The sequence below is a fragment of the Pseudopodoces humilis genome, chromosome 18, assembly GCF_049639895.1.
Source record: "Pseudopodoces humilis isolate 2021_Gansu_Grassland_sample_001 chromosome 18, ASM4963989v1, whole genome shotgun sequence".
Lineage (NCBI taxonomy): Eukaryota > Metazoa > Chordata > Aves > Passeriformes > Paridae > Pseudopodoces > Pseudopodoces humilis.
Genome location: NC_142217.1, coordinates 7006690 through 7022422, shown reverse-complemented (window position 1 = coordinate 7022422; position 15733 = coordinate 7006690). Strand labels below are relative to the sequence as shown.

The 15733-nt window shown below is 37.7% G+C and overlaps 1 protein-coding gene across 1 annotated transcript in view; it reads left to right on the top strand.

Annotated features, from left to right (window-relative positions):
• Positions 1-15733, top strand: part of USP7 (ubiquitin specific peptidase 7) — a 69342-nt gene that overhangs the window by 48995 nt on the left and 4614 nt on the right. Inside the window, exons 11-28 of the mRNA XM_005522879.3 lie at positions 274-356; positions 1279-1388; positions 2246-2402; positions 3288-3432; positions 4007-4137; positions 5230-5364; positions 5570-5671; positions 6134-6239; positions 6600-6692; positions 7497-7564; positions 8440-8540; positions 9881-10034; positions 11339-11406; positions 12295-12403; positions 12494-12571; positions 12905-13005; positions 13600-13699; positions 14542-14661. Of these exons, the coding sequence (XP_005522936.1) occupies positions 274-356; positions 1279-1388; positions 2246-2402; positions 3288-3432; positions 4007-4137; positions 5230-5364; positions 5570-5671; positions 6134-6239; positions 6600-6692; positions 7497-7564; positions 8440-8540; positions 9881-10034; positions 11339-11406; positions 12295-12403; positions 12494-12571; positions 12905-13005; positions 13600-13699; positions 14542-14661 (1961 nt within the window). The remainder of the gene's footprint in view (positions 1-273; positions 357-1278; positions 1389-2245; positions 2403-3287; positions 3433-4006; positions 4138-5229; positions 5365-5569; positions 5672-6133; positions 6240-6599; positions 6693-7496; positions 7565-8439; positions 8541-9880; positions 10035-11338; positions 11407-12294; positions 12404-12493; positions 12572-12904; positions 13006-13599; positions 13700-14541; positions 14662-15733) is intronic.

The window sequence follows — 15733 nt, the reverse complement described above, 5'->3', positions numbered from 1 at the left end:
ATCTGGCTTGATGCTTAACAGAAGTGAGGAGCTGTGGCAGACAGCTGTAACTGTGTGATTTTAAAATCTGCTGGTACTCTTGGATATGCCTCTGCAATATGGTGCATTTCTTGACATTCTTAAGCAATTGAAAACTTGACTTAAAGTAAGGACAGAAATATTCAAACACAAACTCCTCTGTCCTAATACTTCATTTGATTAATACATTGCAGGCTAGAATAAACTTACACTTTTTCCTCCTTCTGTACAATTCCCCAATCTTTTTCCATTCAGTTTTTGAGTCCTTCATTGACTACGTTGCAGTGGAGCAGTTGGATGGTGATAACAAATATGATGCAGGAGAACATGGCTTGCAGGTATTCTATTTTTTTTTCAACCCGGTTTTAAATATTATTTCTTTATCCTTGATAAAATAACAATGTTGCAAAACCCATTCTAGATTTTATCAACTGATTTTGGTGATGTTTCTTCTTAGACAAGTTTTTATATAGCTCCTCTTATTTCTTAAAATGGAGCTCAGATTTTATAGCAGTTCAATTTGTAGTGAGTTTTATAGGTCCAAGTCTTCCAGTTCTAGAATCACTCACTTTTCCACCAATCTCAAGACTGAGGTGTTCCTCTGTGAGTAGTCTGTTCTTCCCTGTGTCAAGTGAAAATGCAGCATAGCTCTAGAAGTAACTTAGGAGAGCTCATGCTTGTACTCTCAGCAAGAACACCAAATGAACTCATGGAAATTAAACATTTATCTGTGTGCACATGTTTCTGAGCTCTTCAGTTGCACTTTTCTGCACCCACTGGAGTAAGCTGAAGTCCTTTATAAATAATGTTTCACTAAAGCTTATTTCTGCAGCTTTGACATACCAGGTTTTGTCAGTAATGTTTGATATATTCTTTAGCTGTTCTTGGCAGAAGAGCCAAATCCTTGTTGGCAGGATGCAATGGACATGAAATTCTTAATTGATCAAAAATTATCTTTTGCCTCCATATTCTCCCAATTTTATTTATGCAGGTAACTTGCTCTTAATGCAGTGAGATGTCCACATACGTTTGTATGAGTGGCCTAAATTTAATTTGAATTCTTGTGTTACTGGAGTAGCTTATGGGAGATTGGTGCAGCATTAGGATACTCAAATTGCAGCCAAGTTTTAAACCATTCTGGTGCACATTGTATCGTCAAGTCTATAATAAAGTCCATATGAAAGTGTCTGCAACAAACAAGTATTCTGAGTTGCTAAAAAACCTGCAATTTCAACCCTCTATTTCCTTTAAAATGTCTAGGAGGCAGAGAAAGGTGTGAAGTTCCTAACACTGCCACCAGTATTACACCTACAGCTCATGAGATTTATGTATGATCCTCAGACTGACCAAAACATCAAGATAAATGATAGGTAAGTGGGTTGGCTGGTTTAGTGTGTGGGTTGAGTTTTTTGGTAGAATTTAGACCTGTGAATATATTTTACCAAAAAATAGCCTCCCAAAATCCTGGTTTTGACTAAACTCTGAGAGGCAAGCGTGTGGAGTGACACACAGTGGAGGTCCCCTAAAGGAGCATGGGTTGAACGTTGAAATTCAGAATGACAAATTGAATGCTTGGCAATTCATAATGCTTGTTTAGAGCGTGAACAGCTGACTGCATCTTCGAACGGCTTGTGTAGCATTCTTTGTGCAGTGTGTGGCTAGGCTGCCACCAGAGAAAGCAGGATGAATAAGGAGTTAACCTGCTTGCCCTCCATCTGTTTCCATGGATGGAGTGAGAGTCATTTGCCCACTCACTGTAAGAAGAGGCTGGTAATTTCTCGAGGAGATACATGGTTGGTTGTAAACTGAATGTGTATTGCAATTATCTCATTATCACCAAGGTGAGGTATTTCAGAGTAATGTTCCAGTCCAGTGGTACCTGTGCTAGAAAAGCTGCATTTGTCTGCTAGAAAATAACAGATTTTAAAGCTTTTGCCTTGATGCAGTGAATCCAAACCAGCCCTAATTCAGTTGAAGTGCTCTTGCCCTTGTTACTGAGGGCATACTTTCCTGAGCTGCTGGAAAAGTTTATTTTTATTCCATATTTAAACAGTATAAGTTCTGCCACTGTATGCAGTATGTCCTGGATAGAAATGACATTGTAACAGTAATATGTTCAATTTTTATACTTTGCTTTAGGAGTTCGCATAATGTTCCATAGTAGTACATAATAATGTGTGTCTATCTTAACTACAAATACAATTGTCTTAATTCTTTTCAAAACTAGGTTTGAATTTCCTGAACAGTTGCCACTAGATGAATTTTTGCAAAAAACAGATCCTAAAGATCCTGCAAATTACATTCTCCATGCAGTTCTTGTACACAGTGGAGATAACCATGGTGGACATTATGTTGTTTACTTAAATCCAAAGGGCGATGGCAAAGTGAGTATTGAAAAGCACCTAAAAGTTTTTGTGTTGTAAATGCATACTTGCAGTTTTTGTAATGGGAAAATCTTCAGAATTTTTGTCCCCTAAAAGAAGAGTGCATACACACTTGACTTTTAACAAAAGACTTTTTAACTGAGGAAATCGCTTCACTTGTGTGTGTGTGTGTGTTGAAGTTGTTCTGTAATCAGATTTTATCCAGCATTTTTTTGAGGCTGACTTTGCTGAAGCAAATAGGAGCATTTCCAGTGTTCCTGTGACTCAGAAGTTCAGCATGTTTGTGTGTGTCCCACTGTTCCAGGTTTAGGTGACTTGATTGGATCGGACATTTATAGGTCAGGTACCTCTTCCCTTGAGTTGACTGGTTTTGTGTGTACATGATTGTTCACAGTAAGAGTAGAAGTAAGATTTTATTGTGAATTTGTTGCTATTTGTAATGTATTTTTAAATTTGCTTTATTGTTTTAATTTAAAATTTGATATATATTACTCTAAATGTACAAAGACTTGCTAGATGTCTTGTGTTATCACTGCTTTTTATTTAATTTTACAACAGATAACATCAATTTTCTGTTTCCTACAGAAGTACTAGACATTAGAATATCAGTCTTAAGAAAAGCTTCTTGGAACAATTATTATACTTTTGGTACTTACTGTAAAATGTTCAGTAAAGGTTTGGTATTTATGGACTTCCTTATGCCAAGCACAAGTAGCAGGTAGCACAAATTATACTGAACTAGATTTCCTTTTAAAAGTCGTGCCGCTTGAAGGTAATTTTAGTTACTTCAAAGAGCTGAAAGACGTGCCAGAAATAGGATTAATTTATCATTCAGGATCATGTTTTTACATGTAAAATCACCTTTCTATAAAACTTGCTCCCTAGTGGTGTAAATTCGATGACGATGTTGTGTCGAGGTGCACAAAGGAGGAGGCGATCGAACACAACTACGGGGGGCACGACGACGACCTGTCCGTGCGGCACTGCACCAACGCCTACATGCTGGTGTACATCAGGGAGTCCAAGCTCAGTATGTGTCCTCTCTGTGCTCAAAGGGGCCCTACAGGCAGGGAGGCAGGGTTCTTTTACCTCTGAATTGTTGGCAGTGTTCCTACAACAGGACTGTGTTAGTTACAGCCGGAACCTAGAGATCCCACGGGATCGACCAGCTGCTCTCTCACTTTTGGAAAGTATGTGCTGCTCTGGGTCATCTTTTAGCTCAGTGAGGCACCTGCAGAGTGCTTCAACCTTGGCTGGTTTATAGGATGGGAAACTTTGGGAACTGACTTTGTAACGGAATCAAATCAGATTGATTGTAAACATGTAGACACATATATGCTTTAAAAATGGAGTGGTGGCAAGTATTTTTTTAATTCTGAGTTGAATATTTCATTTGGAAGTCTGTGATATATATTTCATAGGAAGTAGTGCATTTTGGCATGGAAATGGTTCTTTTGCCAAAGCATGATGATAACAAGCCATGTTTTTAAGTGAAAGATGAAGAAAGCTGGTTTTGACTTGAAATCAGAGGGAAGTCAAGTGTGTATGAAAAATAACCTGTTTGATGGAAATCTTGAAATAACATCATAAAATCTGCTTTATAGGTGAAGTTTTGCAGCCTGTCACTGACCATGATATTCCTCAACAACTTGTAGAAAGGCTACAAGAAGAGAAAAGGATAGAAGCTCAGAAGAGGAAGGAGAGGCAGGAAGCTCACCTCTATATGCAAGTGCAGGTCAGCTTTTGAAACAGATTAAGTTATGACTACTTTACCATGAAAATTTCGAATGTTGAACCACCCTCGAGGCAAACCTTGATTTTCTTTTTTTTTTTCCCCTTAAATTTTGTTCTGAAGTAGTGTTTGAAGAGAATTAAGATTTTAGTGCTTTTAAGTGTATTTACATATGCAACGAATAGTAATAAAACACACAGTATTGTATGTTATAAACATTTCTGTTTTCTTTAGAATTTATTGTGCTTGTGAGTAAAAATAGTAAGTTCAGGTGAAAGGGAAAAAGACCAGGTTATTCCAAATGCCTGCCCTGCCACTGCACTTTTATCTCCTTCAGGAATTATTTTCTAAAATTAGAATGTATCTAGCCATAGGCTGCAGGTCTGGACTGTTGCCAAACTGAACTCATCAAGTAGAAGCAGAAGGAAAGATTGCTTATATTTGCAATTATCTTTTTGGAAAAGCCAGATGGACTGGATTGTTATGAATTGCCTTAAGGAACCCTGTTTATGGCTCTTTCCAGAGCCCATCTGGCACAGGGAAATGGAACCCATTTTCCATGTGCCTCCGTGTTTCCTTGCCTGTTCTCTCTGGTGTTGATAAGCAGAGATACTGGTGAAGTGCAGTTTGTTCTGCACTGCATTTGCACTGAGTTTGCAGTGGGACACTGGCAGCGTTGCACTGTTTGTGCTTCTGTTAACAAAGAGTGCAGGGAGCTGTGGGAAATACAGGGAGAGGGTTCAGTGGCCTCCTTGCATTGCACCAGTCACAGAATTATGTTGCCTTTTCATTTTCTCCAAGTGCCAAGATTGTTGGAACACGTTCCAAGACTTGGGATCTAAGCACGACTGGTTTTTAATTGCTCGGTATTTGTAAGAATTAATGTATTTAATTACTTGCACTGATGAGATTATCAATCACGATTTTTTAATTTCATTATGATCTGTATTCTTGCAAATTTGCTCCCTGAGAACATGAATAGTGTTAGCACTGTGCCAGAGGGCCAGTGAGGTTGCATAGTAAAGCATCCTGAGAAGGTATTACGTGGTGCAGCTGGGCTAATCTGAATAGTAACCTTTAAATGTCATTTTTCAGATAGTGGCAGAGGATCAGTTCTGTGGTCATCAAGGCAATGATATGTATGATGAAGAAAAAGTGAAATACACTGTTTTCAAAGTATTAAAAAACTCCACACTTACAGAGTTTGTTCAAAACCTCTCTCAAACAATGGTGAGTTTTCTGTAGCTGAATACCTGCATGTATTTATTTTGTTACATTATGGTTCTTTCATAGCCCTTGCCTTCTCCACATATTGACAGCAATCATAATTTGGACCTTTTAACACAGAAGATCTGTTTGAGTTTAATAAAAGCATCTTAACATATTTTTCCCTTGTTTTGATTTAGTTTCCTGTCACAATTTTTATTTATTTTAGGGATTTCCCCAGGATCAAATCAGATTATGGCCAATGCAAGCTAGAAGTAATGGAACAAAAAGACCTGCAATGTTAGATAATGAAGCAGATGGCAATAAAACGGTAAGTAGTCACTGAGAAATGATACTACTTCTGTGCATCTCCCATGGTTTTTAGTTCTCTTTAAGATTATCTAACTTTGAGACACAAGGTTTTTCAGGCTTTTAATGTAAAATTAATTTTATTGTTTCTGGTGAGGTTTGATACTTGGGAAGACTTGGTGTTTAGTGGATTAAATACCCTTGCCATTATAAAGGTAGCTGTAGGTAAACTTCCAAAAGATAAAGAAGGGGGTTCATTTTAAGCAAAGCCTACTGTTACTGCTTCATCAAAGTTTTTGGTAGTTTTATATCTGTATTTTTTGTTTTAATAAACTTCATAAACTTCCTTTAACACAACTTCAAAAAAACCTCTCCTACTTGTAGAATGTCATAAAGTTCTTGTATCTGATTAAAATGCAGATACCAAGTTGTATTATGTTCTTCAGAGGCTTTTTTTTCTCTTCTCTCCCACCTTTCTACATAGATGATTGAGCTCAGTGACAATGAGAATCCATGGACAATATTTTTGGAAACAGTAGATCCAGAGATGGCTGCTACTGGAGCAACATTACCCAAATTTGATAAAGATCGTAAGCATATGGGCTAAAACTTTCTAAAACACAAAATACTTTCATTTTGGGTGTATCTCCAAAAACACTGTGCACTCCTTTTTTCAACAATGTTTTTGATCTATCCATCAAACTAATACAGTGCTGAAATTAGTTTTTCTCATGCAGTTTTTCCCTCATTTCTATTGAAGTGGAAGACATGCTTTGCATGTTTTTAGACTCACCGAATAAATTTCTCTATATTGTAAGGGCACTTTGATTTATTTGAATTAATAAATCAAAGACACTTATTTGTTACTGTGTAAATAAAAACATCTAGGTGATCTCCTTCCCCCTCCCCAAGCCTTACTTAAAATTAAATGTTGTTTTTTTAATTTGTAGATGATGTAATGTTGTTTCTCAAGATGTATGATCCGAAGACTCGGAGTTTGAATTATTGTGGACATATCTACACCCCTATATCCTGTAAAATACGTGAGTTCTGAATTTCAATTTCATTGTAATCATTGAAGTTTTTAAAGTAGATTGAACAAACTTCTCTTTAATAATAATTCCATCACTGAAACCAAAGGTGTACCACAAAAGCAAATTCTTATTTCACCCAACACCTGAGTTTTCTTCCCCATGTGGTGTCAGTGATATTTTCTGCAGGTCTGACCCTTGAAACCCCACAGGTGGTGAATTCATTGTTGCTGTACTCACCAGGTGTTACAGCTGTTTCAAACCTGTTGTAAAGCCTTGGGATTTGATACTTCCCTCCCAAATAGCTTTTCAAATACCTCAACTCTTGTACAACCTTTCACTATGGCAGCCTGAGCAGCTGCTTAGCCTGGATTGCATGTGAGCCTTGATTTTCATACGGGTCCCCATTTAAGGAATTCAGCAAATACCCACTGACTAAAAATATTTTAATTTTTCATTTTGAATGTCTCATTTTGTTAACTTATACATATTTTTTAATTTTGTATTTTAGCTGTCATTAATTTATTTTTTTTAAGACACTAAACCTTTTCTGTGGGGAAGGAGCAGTGTTATTTCATCTCTTGGATTTTTAATGAACTTCCACATATTTTTGTTGTTCATATGAAGTGGAAGGAAACAATAAATGTGTGTCTGGTTGAATGTCAACAAGAGAAACTTTAATGTGAAAGGCTGTCTTTCTTAGGCATTGTAGAACCATCTACCCAGGGTGAAAAAAGGGATTCTCTCCTTTCTGTGGTTGGTCTCACTAGCAATTAGTGCAACACATTTCAAATTCCATTTTTTCTTTTCCGACAGGTGACTTGCTTCCAGTTATGTGTGAGAGAGCAGGATTTCCACAAGAAACTAACCTTATCCTCTATGAGGTTTGGACTGATAGACTTTTTGTAACTTCTTTGTCTTTTACATGCTGCAAAGAGAAAAAAAGATTTATTAATTTTAAGAAGTTTCTCCTAACAATGGTAATCCATAGCTTTGAGGTCTACAGTGCTGCAACAGAGTAGCAGCAGAGAGTTAACTTCAAAACAGATTTTATATTAAACAGATAAGAGTGTAAAGCTTTAAAACCAAAAAAATAATCTCCATGGGGTCCTACATGAGCAGCTTTGATTTGCTAAATCTGTGTTGCTGAGTTAGAGGAGTTAATGCTGCAGACATTATTGGCCATCGTGTTTTCAGTGCCCACCTTAGTGAAGTTGAGAAAATGTTCTCCTTCCTTCCCCAAGCCAAAGTCAGCAAACAAAATCCTTAGTCTGCTATGATGTTTCTGCCCAAGCCATGAACCTTTATAACTGCTACATTTATTGAGTGCTGATGATGCAGATCTTGCCAAGGCAAAGTCCTTGCTAGAGTAAGAATAAGGAATTGGGTTTTTGTTGCAATTTCTGCTGGCAGTCCTGCTGCTCTCTCTGGTGGTTCCAGGGCAGCACACGTGCTGCTGTCCTAAACAGCAAAGCTGTACTGCTTGCTCTGGGCAGGTCAGGATTACAGTGTCATTCCAGTTTGTTTACACAAGTGCTTTTATCCCTGGGTCAGCCCAGAGGTCAGCCTGCTAGTATAAATATGTAATATGCATATAGATATTTAATAATACATGCATTGGATCTGTGGAGATGCATATCTATCCATTTGTTTCACTTAAAAGAATGCACAGGTTACATTATCTGATGATTTCTTCACTATTGTGATCTTTATTTTTACCTTTTATTTTGTGATCAAAAATTTTTGTTCTTCATTGCAGGAAGTTAAACCCAATTTAACAGAAAGGATTCAAGACTATGATGTATCTCTTGATAAAGCTCTCGATGAACTCATGGATGGTGACATCATAGTGTTTCAGAAGTATGTATTTTAAGGGGGCACCTTATTGAAATTAAATCACCTGGTTCACTTTGAAAGCTGAACTTCCTTTAAGCTTCTTTATCAAGAGCAAAGTATTGCATTCCAATAGTAGATGTGTGCAGTTCTCATTTGTTTATTCAAAGGGGAAATGAGCAAATATCAGTGGTATTCGAGTATCACGTGCCACATTACTTAAGGACAAGGTGTCCTCCTAGTTTAGAAAACCAATAACCTAAAATAGCTCATAGTATTACCAGAGAGTATACACCAGAGTGTGTTCAGCAGTGCGTCTGATCTGTGCAGCTTTGTACTGGAGCCACTGTAACGCAGACACCAAAGAGCCTTCAGATCTTGGGCTCAGTACCATGGCCACTGGACAAGGCTCTTGGAGCTCTTTCAGCTCAGAATTCCACTAAACTGCTTTCTCTTTTTGCCTCTCCCTTGTGCTCACAGTTGGGTCCCTACTGGTCTGTGGTGATGAGGTGCTCCCAGTTTGCCTGAGCACGTGCCACTCGTAGGTGTACTGGTGCTTCAGCTGGAGATTTCTCCAAGGCAAAAGGGGAGCTCCTGCATCTTGTATCCGATAAAGGGATCTTTCATAAGCTTGGCAGGGCTATAAATCAGCATTTCTATGCTCTCACTCCTGATGGTCACACCCAACTGTGTTGCTCTGTTTCTCTCCATGGGCTGACAGTGGGTGGAAGCCAGCTAGTCTATCTTCAGCACTCTTACCCCAGATTATGTGAGATGAATGTATTTCTCATGTCATGCCTTGGAACTCGCATTCCCAGTTGACCCAGTTGGTGTTATGCACCCTTGCCTGGCTGCTGACTCCTGGGTAAGTGCACAGCTTGTACCCTGGTGCTGTTTCTCTGCAGAGAAGTTGGGGTACCAGTCAGGAGTGGCCCAAACCAGCCCCTGTGCCCACTGTTCTGCCTCTCTGTGCCAAGCGATGTTGTCTATCCAGCCTCTGTGCAAAGTGATATATACAGGGGCTCATGGAAAGCTGTGCAGCATTAGTACAGACACACAGGCATGTGCAGGGTGGGAGGGAGGGACATCTCCTGCTGCAGTGGTGCTGTGAACCCACAGGAACCAAGAGTAGGGCCAGGCTGCCCAGGGAGCAGCACAGCAGGTGAGGGCACCGGGCCCTGGGTCACTGCTGACTGCACCAGTCCTACTGTGTACCAGTGGTGGCTCTTGCAAAAGGTTTCTGAACTTCATCTCTCTATCTCTCCACTGCTGCTGACCTACTGTAAAACATGTTTTTAAAAGCCCCAACTGCCTGTGTGTGTAACAGTGTGATGTGTAATGATATCATCGTTTGTTTTCTCTTGTAGGGATGACCCAGAAAATGATAACAGCGAGCTGCCAACAGCTAAGGAATACTTCCGAGACCTCTATCACCGTGTGGATGTCATTTTCTGTGATAAAACCATCCCAAATGACCCAGGATTTGTTGTTACTTTATCCAATAGGATGAATTACTTTCAGGCATGTGTCCTGTTCCTCTTTTGTTTCCTTGTTTGGAAAGTAACTTTTGCCCTAGTTCACAGCTGCATTATACATACTTGTAGAAAAGTTCTATAACTGCCCATGTACATTTTTTGTGTTTTGTACATTTCATTTTAAATGAAAAATTTAAGAAAGCCACTAAGGCTTGTGAGAAGAAAATACTAGAAACCCCCCAGTTTTATTAATAATGAGTTATTTGATGATCAGGTTCTTTCTTGGTAGGCTATTCTGCTCTGTCAGGGAAATGATATTCTCATGAAATTATGTACTTGCTTTCAAAGTGATACGTAAAACTCGCTCAACATATTTGGCTGTTAAAAGGAAAATACCATGGGCATCTAGTGATTACCTATTGCCTGTGATATCACTCTTTATTTTGTAGATCAAGTTCTATTGCTTTCTTCACGCAGTGAAGTGCTCAGTGACAGTAACAGATCAAACCTATTGTGTTGGTAATAGATGGGTTGGGGTGTTTAGATGAGGAAGACTGGACATGAAAACATACAAAAAAAAAAAAAGAAATAAAGTTGGTCTGATCTATTGAGAGCCTGAGCAGATTTGACTCCCTGCAGTTCTCCAGCAGTTGCTCTTGTCAATGTCAAAAAACAATCACTAAAAATCAGTTTTATTTTCTGTCCCCAAAGGCAGAAAGTTGGAGCATCTGCATACAGGGAAATGTCAGGGATGAGCTTTGCTGTACTGTTCTCATCATCTGTTTTTAGGCCTATTGCTCTCTCTTACTTTTATTTCACTTGAAGTGTAAGGTCTGTGTGGTTTGAGGTTTTTTGATAAGACAAAACCAAAATGCCCCTGCCTTTTGTGAGGCAGTGATGTGAAGTGTACTCATGGGAATAATGTGTTGTTACTACTCAGCAAGCTAACTAACATGGAGCAAATTAAAGGAGTGAGAATCTTCAGAGCAAGTCATACTTTCCTAATACTATAATTTAAAAAAATCAAACCAACAGCAAAAAGCAACCAAACAACAAAAACAAGCAAAATAAAAATGGAGCAATTGTTGTGGATTTAGTGGCCTTTTGGCAACACTAACTTACTGTAATAAAAGTTTCCTCTTTTTTTTTTCCTTAGAATATCTTATTCTGTGTCAACTGTTCAGAAGTTAACAATACTAGTTTATTTAGCCTTAGGGTGGTAGGCAAAGTGGGTTTTCTCAGAATTCCTGTAGCATAATGTTCCTGTCATGGAATGAATGACTGTATGATTGTAGAGCAATGTCATAACTGTGTGAAACAATTCAGAACTTACCAAAAATTTATTTTCAGGTTGCAAAGACAGTCGCTCAGAGACTTAACACGGATCCAATGCTATTACAGTTTTTCAAGTCCCAAGGGTAAGATGAATTCCTTAGTTTTCTGTGTCTAACCTGTTCCTCAAAAATTAGCCTTTTCCAGGTCATTAACTAATTCTCTACCAGTAAGATGTTACCTTTCCAGCAAGCACAGCAGGTTGCTTTGACAGTTGAAATATTGCAATGTCTGTCTCTAGAGCCTCAAAGAATTGCATGTTTTATAAGTTTAAATGCAGGAGTTACTTCACTGAATTCCCCCCACCTCCCTCAAAGTCTGCAAATGAGGTTTTATGAAGATGTCAACAATCTAACAAGTTCACGGGTGCTCAAAGGGATATTCCTGGTTACAGTGTCAGTTTTACACAGGTTTATGTAAAACTAGATGTGAATCTGTATAAAACTATAGCAGAAAACAGTGTATTATAGCTCTGTGTATGTGCTTTAGGAATAATGCACACCCAAAACTTACATCTTTCTGTATTCATAGAGGTGTAGATGTTCTTTAGTTACCTGAGGCTATCTCCCTTCATCATCAGTGAGAATTTGAGTAGCTCTTTGTCGTTTCCAGTGCTGTGGTCACTGTGGAATTTGCTGTGTCATATGGCTCAGCAAATTAACCTTTCACAATCTAAAGCATGTGCTGCTATGCCAGTAATTTCAGAGGAATGTAGGTCTGCCAGCCTGCAGCACGGAGGGTGAGCTTGTAAACATCCAGGAGAGTTAACACACACCCCGAATGGTTTTCTGTTCCCACAGCCCAGCTGTGTTTAAAAATCACTAAAGTTCTGTGTGTTGTGCTGCTTAGGCTGTGTTAGCAATTATGTGAAACTAGAAGCCAGTAATAAAAATGCTCTTAGTGCTTCAATTTACTGAGCAGTGGTGGATTTTGAAGAGATGGATTTTAAGAACATGTTTTCTTTCCTTCTGTAGTTATAGGGATGGCCCTGGTAATCCTCTTAGACATAATTATGAAGGTACTTTAAGAGATCTTCTGCAGTTCTTCAAGCCTAGGCAACCGAAAAAACTCTACTATCAACAGGTAAGAGTCTTCTTTTTACTGGGATGAGCTATAAAAATAATTCTGCCCTATTCAAAGTATGCCTAAAGTGTTTTTCTTTTCTTTCTTAAGCTCAAAATGAAGATAACTGATTTTGAAAACAGAAGAAGTTTTAAATGCATATGGCTAAATAGCCAGTTTAGGGAAGAGGTGAGTGAAGCCATTGCACACTTGCTGTCATTTCTGTGTCAGAGCTGGTATGCCTGGGTCACACACTCTTCCCCTGAGTAACACAGAATTAGAACAAAGTTGTACATTATGTAAAAAAATCTAACAAAACAGCAAAAAAACTCAAAGAGAACCAAAAAATGTAAAAAAAAAATTGGATCCGTTAACAAAAATTTTGAAGATGACATAGGTGTTGACTTAAATTATCTTCTCAAGATGAGTGGTGAAGGAGAACAATCCAGTGTGTTCTGTGCTTTTATGTGGTTGTTTACATTTTCAGATTTTCTAGTGATTTTTGTGTTTCAAATTCCACAGGAAATAACAGTATATCCAGATAAGCATGGGTGTGTGCGGGACCTGTTAGAAGAATGTAAAAAAGTTGTAGAACTCTCTGAAAAAGGTTCAGGGAAATTAAGGTAAAGCTGGAAGACTGTGATTTCTTCTATGTGATCGTGTAAATTTTATGCAGCAGAGTATCTATAGAATTTAAAATACTGTATAAAACATTATTAACAGATTAAAAGTAATGTTGTATTAAAAGCTTCCAGATTGCCACTCTTAAGGGTTCTTCTTAACTATAAATATAAATTTATACACAGTTATTTATTTTTTATTTAATAAAGTTACATCCTTGAGTTTCATCAATTGCATTTGTTAGTCATGACTTATTAATTGTTTGAAATCCAAGCATTTCTTGCTATTCACTTCTCAGGAGTTACAGGGGTAAAAAGTGTGGTCATTTAAAGAGGATCTATAAAATTATCTCCACTAGAAATCTATATTTTGTAATGGCACATCCTGGCTTTTTGCCATGAGCTAGAAATAATTTAACCTCCTATGGCTTTACTGCTTGATTTTTACAAAAGATTGGATTTAAAATTTTATAAATACAATAGCAGCATCAGTTTAAATTCTGCACTAATTCTCTTTCAAGGTTTGAGAAAGAAATGTTGCATTGATTTTTTTTTTTAATTAACTTTTTAAAAATGCTTTCCCTGTTTATCTTTAAGGCTGCTAGAAATTGTAAGTTACAAAATAATCGGTGTCCATCAGGAGGATGAGCTGTTAGAGTGTTTGTCACCTGCAACAAGTCGAACGTTTCGAATAGAGGTAAACTGTTCTTGTCTTAGAGGAGCTTTAAAACCTGACTTTGAGAGAAGAAACTGTTTCAAGTGGTGTTTTTTTTTTCCTGGGTCCTGATCTTCAAATACTGTGATGTTTGTATAAAATTACATGATAATATTGCATGCATTTTTAAAGATAATGCTTTAAAAAGATCATCTTTTGTTCCATCTGCTTCCTTATAATGGTTTCATTCTTTCATTTATACATTTATTCTTATAACAATATATGCAAACTTTGCAAGAGCCTGCCCATAGAACATTTAATGTCTTGGCAGTAATTCCAAGGTTTGTTCAAGAGTTCATAATAGAAATGTTTATGCTTAGGACCCACTTTTGTACTCTAATATTCTAGAAGGCTTTGTTTCCTTTTCTGTTACAGCTGAGGTTCTCAAGCCAAATTTGATCCTTAACATGTGATTTTTTTTTTCTAAACATCATCATTTAGATCTGCTAACCTGCTTCAAAGATCAGAAATATAAAAAAAAAAGTTTCCAGTGTAAACTGTAATGAGGAGCTGACAAGAGGCCTGTGTTATTGTCTGCTAGTACTGCACTGATAGAAGATTTCTTGTCAAAAAAGCCATTCAGGGAAGCCAGGAAAATATTTCCTGAGTAGGGGAAGTGCTGTCTTGCCAGGGATGAGGGACTTTGGTAAAAGACTCTGTCAAACAACATGTCTCTTTTAATTGTTTTTGAATACAACTGTTTGAAATCAGTAACATCAGTAATGTTTCCAGTTTCTTAATAACTAGAAAAAAAACTTCAAAACTTTAGTTTCTTTTTGTGGAAGTTTAACTGATTGGAGTCACAATTCTCTGTCTGGATCTAGGAAATTCCTCTGGACCAGGTAGATATAGACAAAGAAAATGAGATGCTAATCACAGTGGCACATTTCCACAAAGAAGTTTTTGGGACGTTTGGAATTCCATTCTTGCTGAGGATACACCAGGTGCAGTATGCCTCTCTTTTTCTCCCTGTGAGATTATCCTGATGATGGTTTCTTTAAGTACTGCATTAGTGTAAGAAGTGTGTAGGAAAATACACCTCTTGTACCAAAGGTTCTGCCCCATCTGTGCCTTCTATGGTTAAATCATTTCCCAGCTCAGTTCCTTTTGCATGTCCAGGTTGTTCTGTGTTTCAGTGAGCCTGTGCAATACCTAGAAAGCTGGCATTTGGCAGCAGCTGTCATCCCCTGCCCCCTGCAGAATTTCCTAAGAAACCAGAACCCTGTTTCCAACAGCACTTGAGTAACTGCAGTGCAGAGTTGCTGGCAAAAGTGGCCCTGCCATGGTTGCTCTGACTGAGAGATGATTATGGAAAATGGGGTTGCTTTCTCCTTCACTTTCTGAGATGACTTTGCATTTCATCCCTTTTGTAATTTGATGTGCTTTATCTTCTAGGGCTGAAAGTTGGTACAAGAACAAAAGCTTATTTTGAAAGCTTAATTTAAATTCTCAAGTTTTTCTGTGGTGCTGCTCCAGCTGAATGTCACCCTGATTCTCTTAATACCAATATGTATTTCTGGGAGCAGTTAGCCATTTGCTTCTAAACTTTTTCTGGTTCATGTATGTTACTTTGTATGAAAACTACTTACTTTAAAAATTTGGGAATAAGAAATATGTCCATATCTCTCTACCTCTAGAACTCTAAAATTAGAATTCTACTAATTTCCATATTTTTGATCAAAGGGTAAAACCTGTGTGGTGATTATGGAAACCATTTGTTCTGCATTTCCTTGTTATGACAGTTAATATATATTATTCATCTTTAAGTTAATGGTATCTGTCACTTTTTTTGGCCAGTGTACATAGAGAGGGAGCAGAAATATACTACAAAAAGTAGTAATATGCTTAATAAGAATATAAGGTTTTTTACAAATTCCTGTTTTGCTGCCAATTTTCTAACTTTGCTACTTAACTTTAACCTGACTTGCACGTATCAGTGGCAGTGCCTGGCCAATTAATGTGGCAGTTTGCATAATGATGAACCAGTAAGACTTAAAGTTCCTGAGTTTAGAGCAA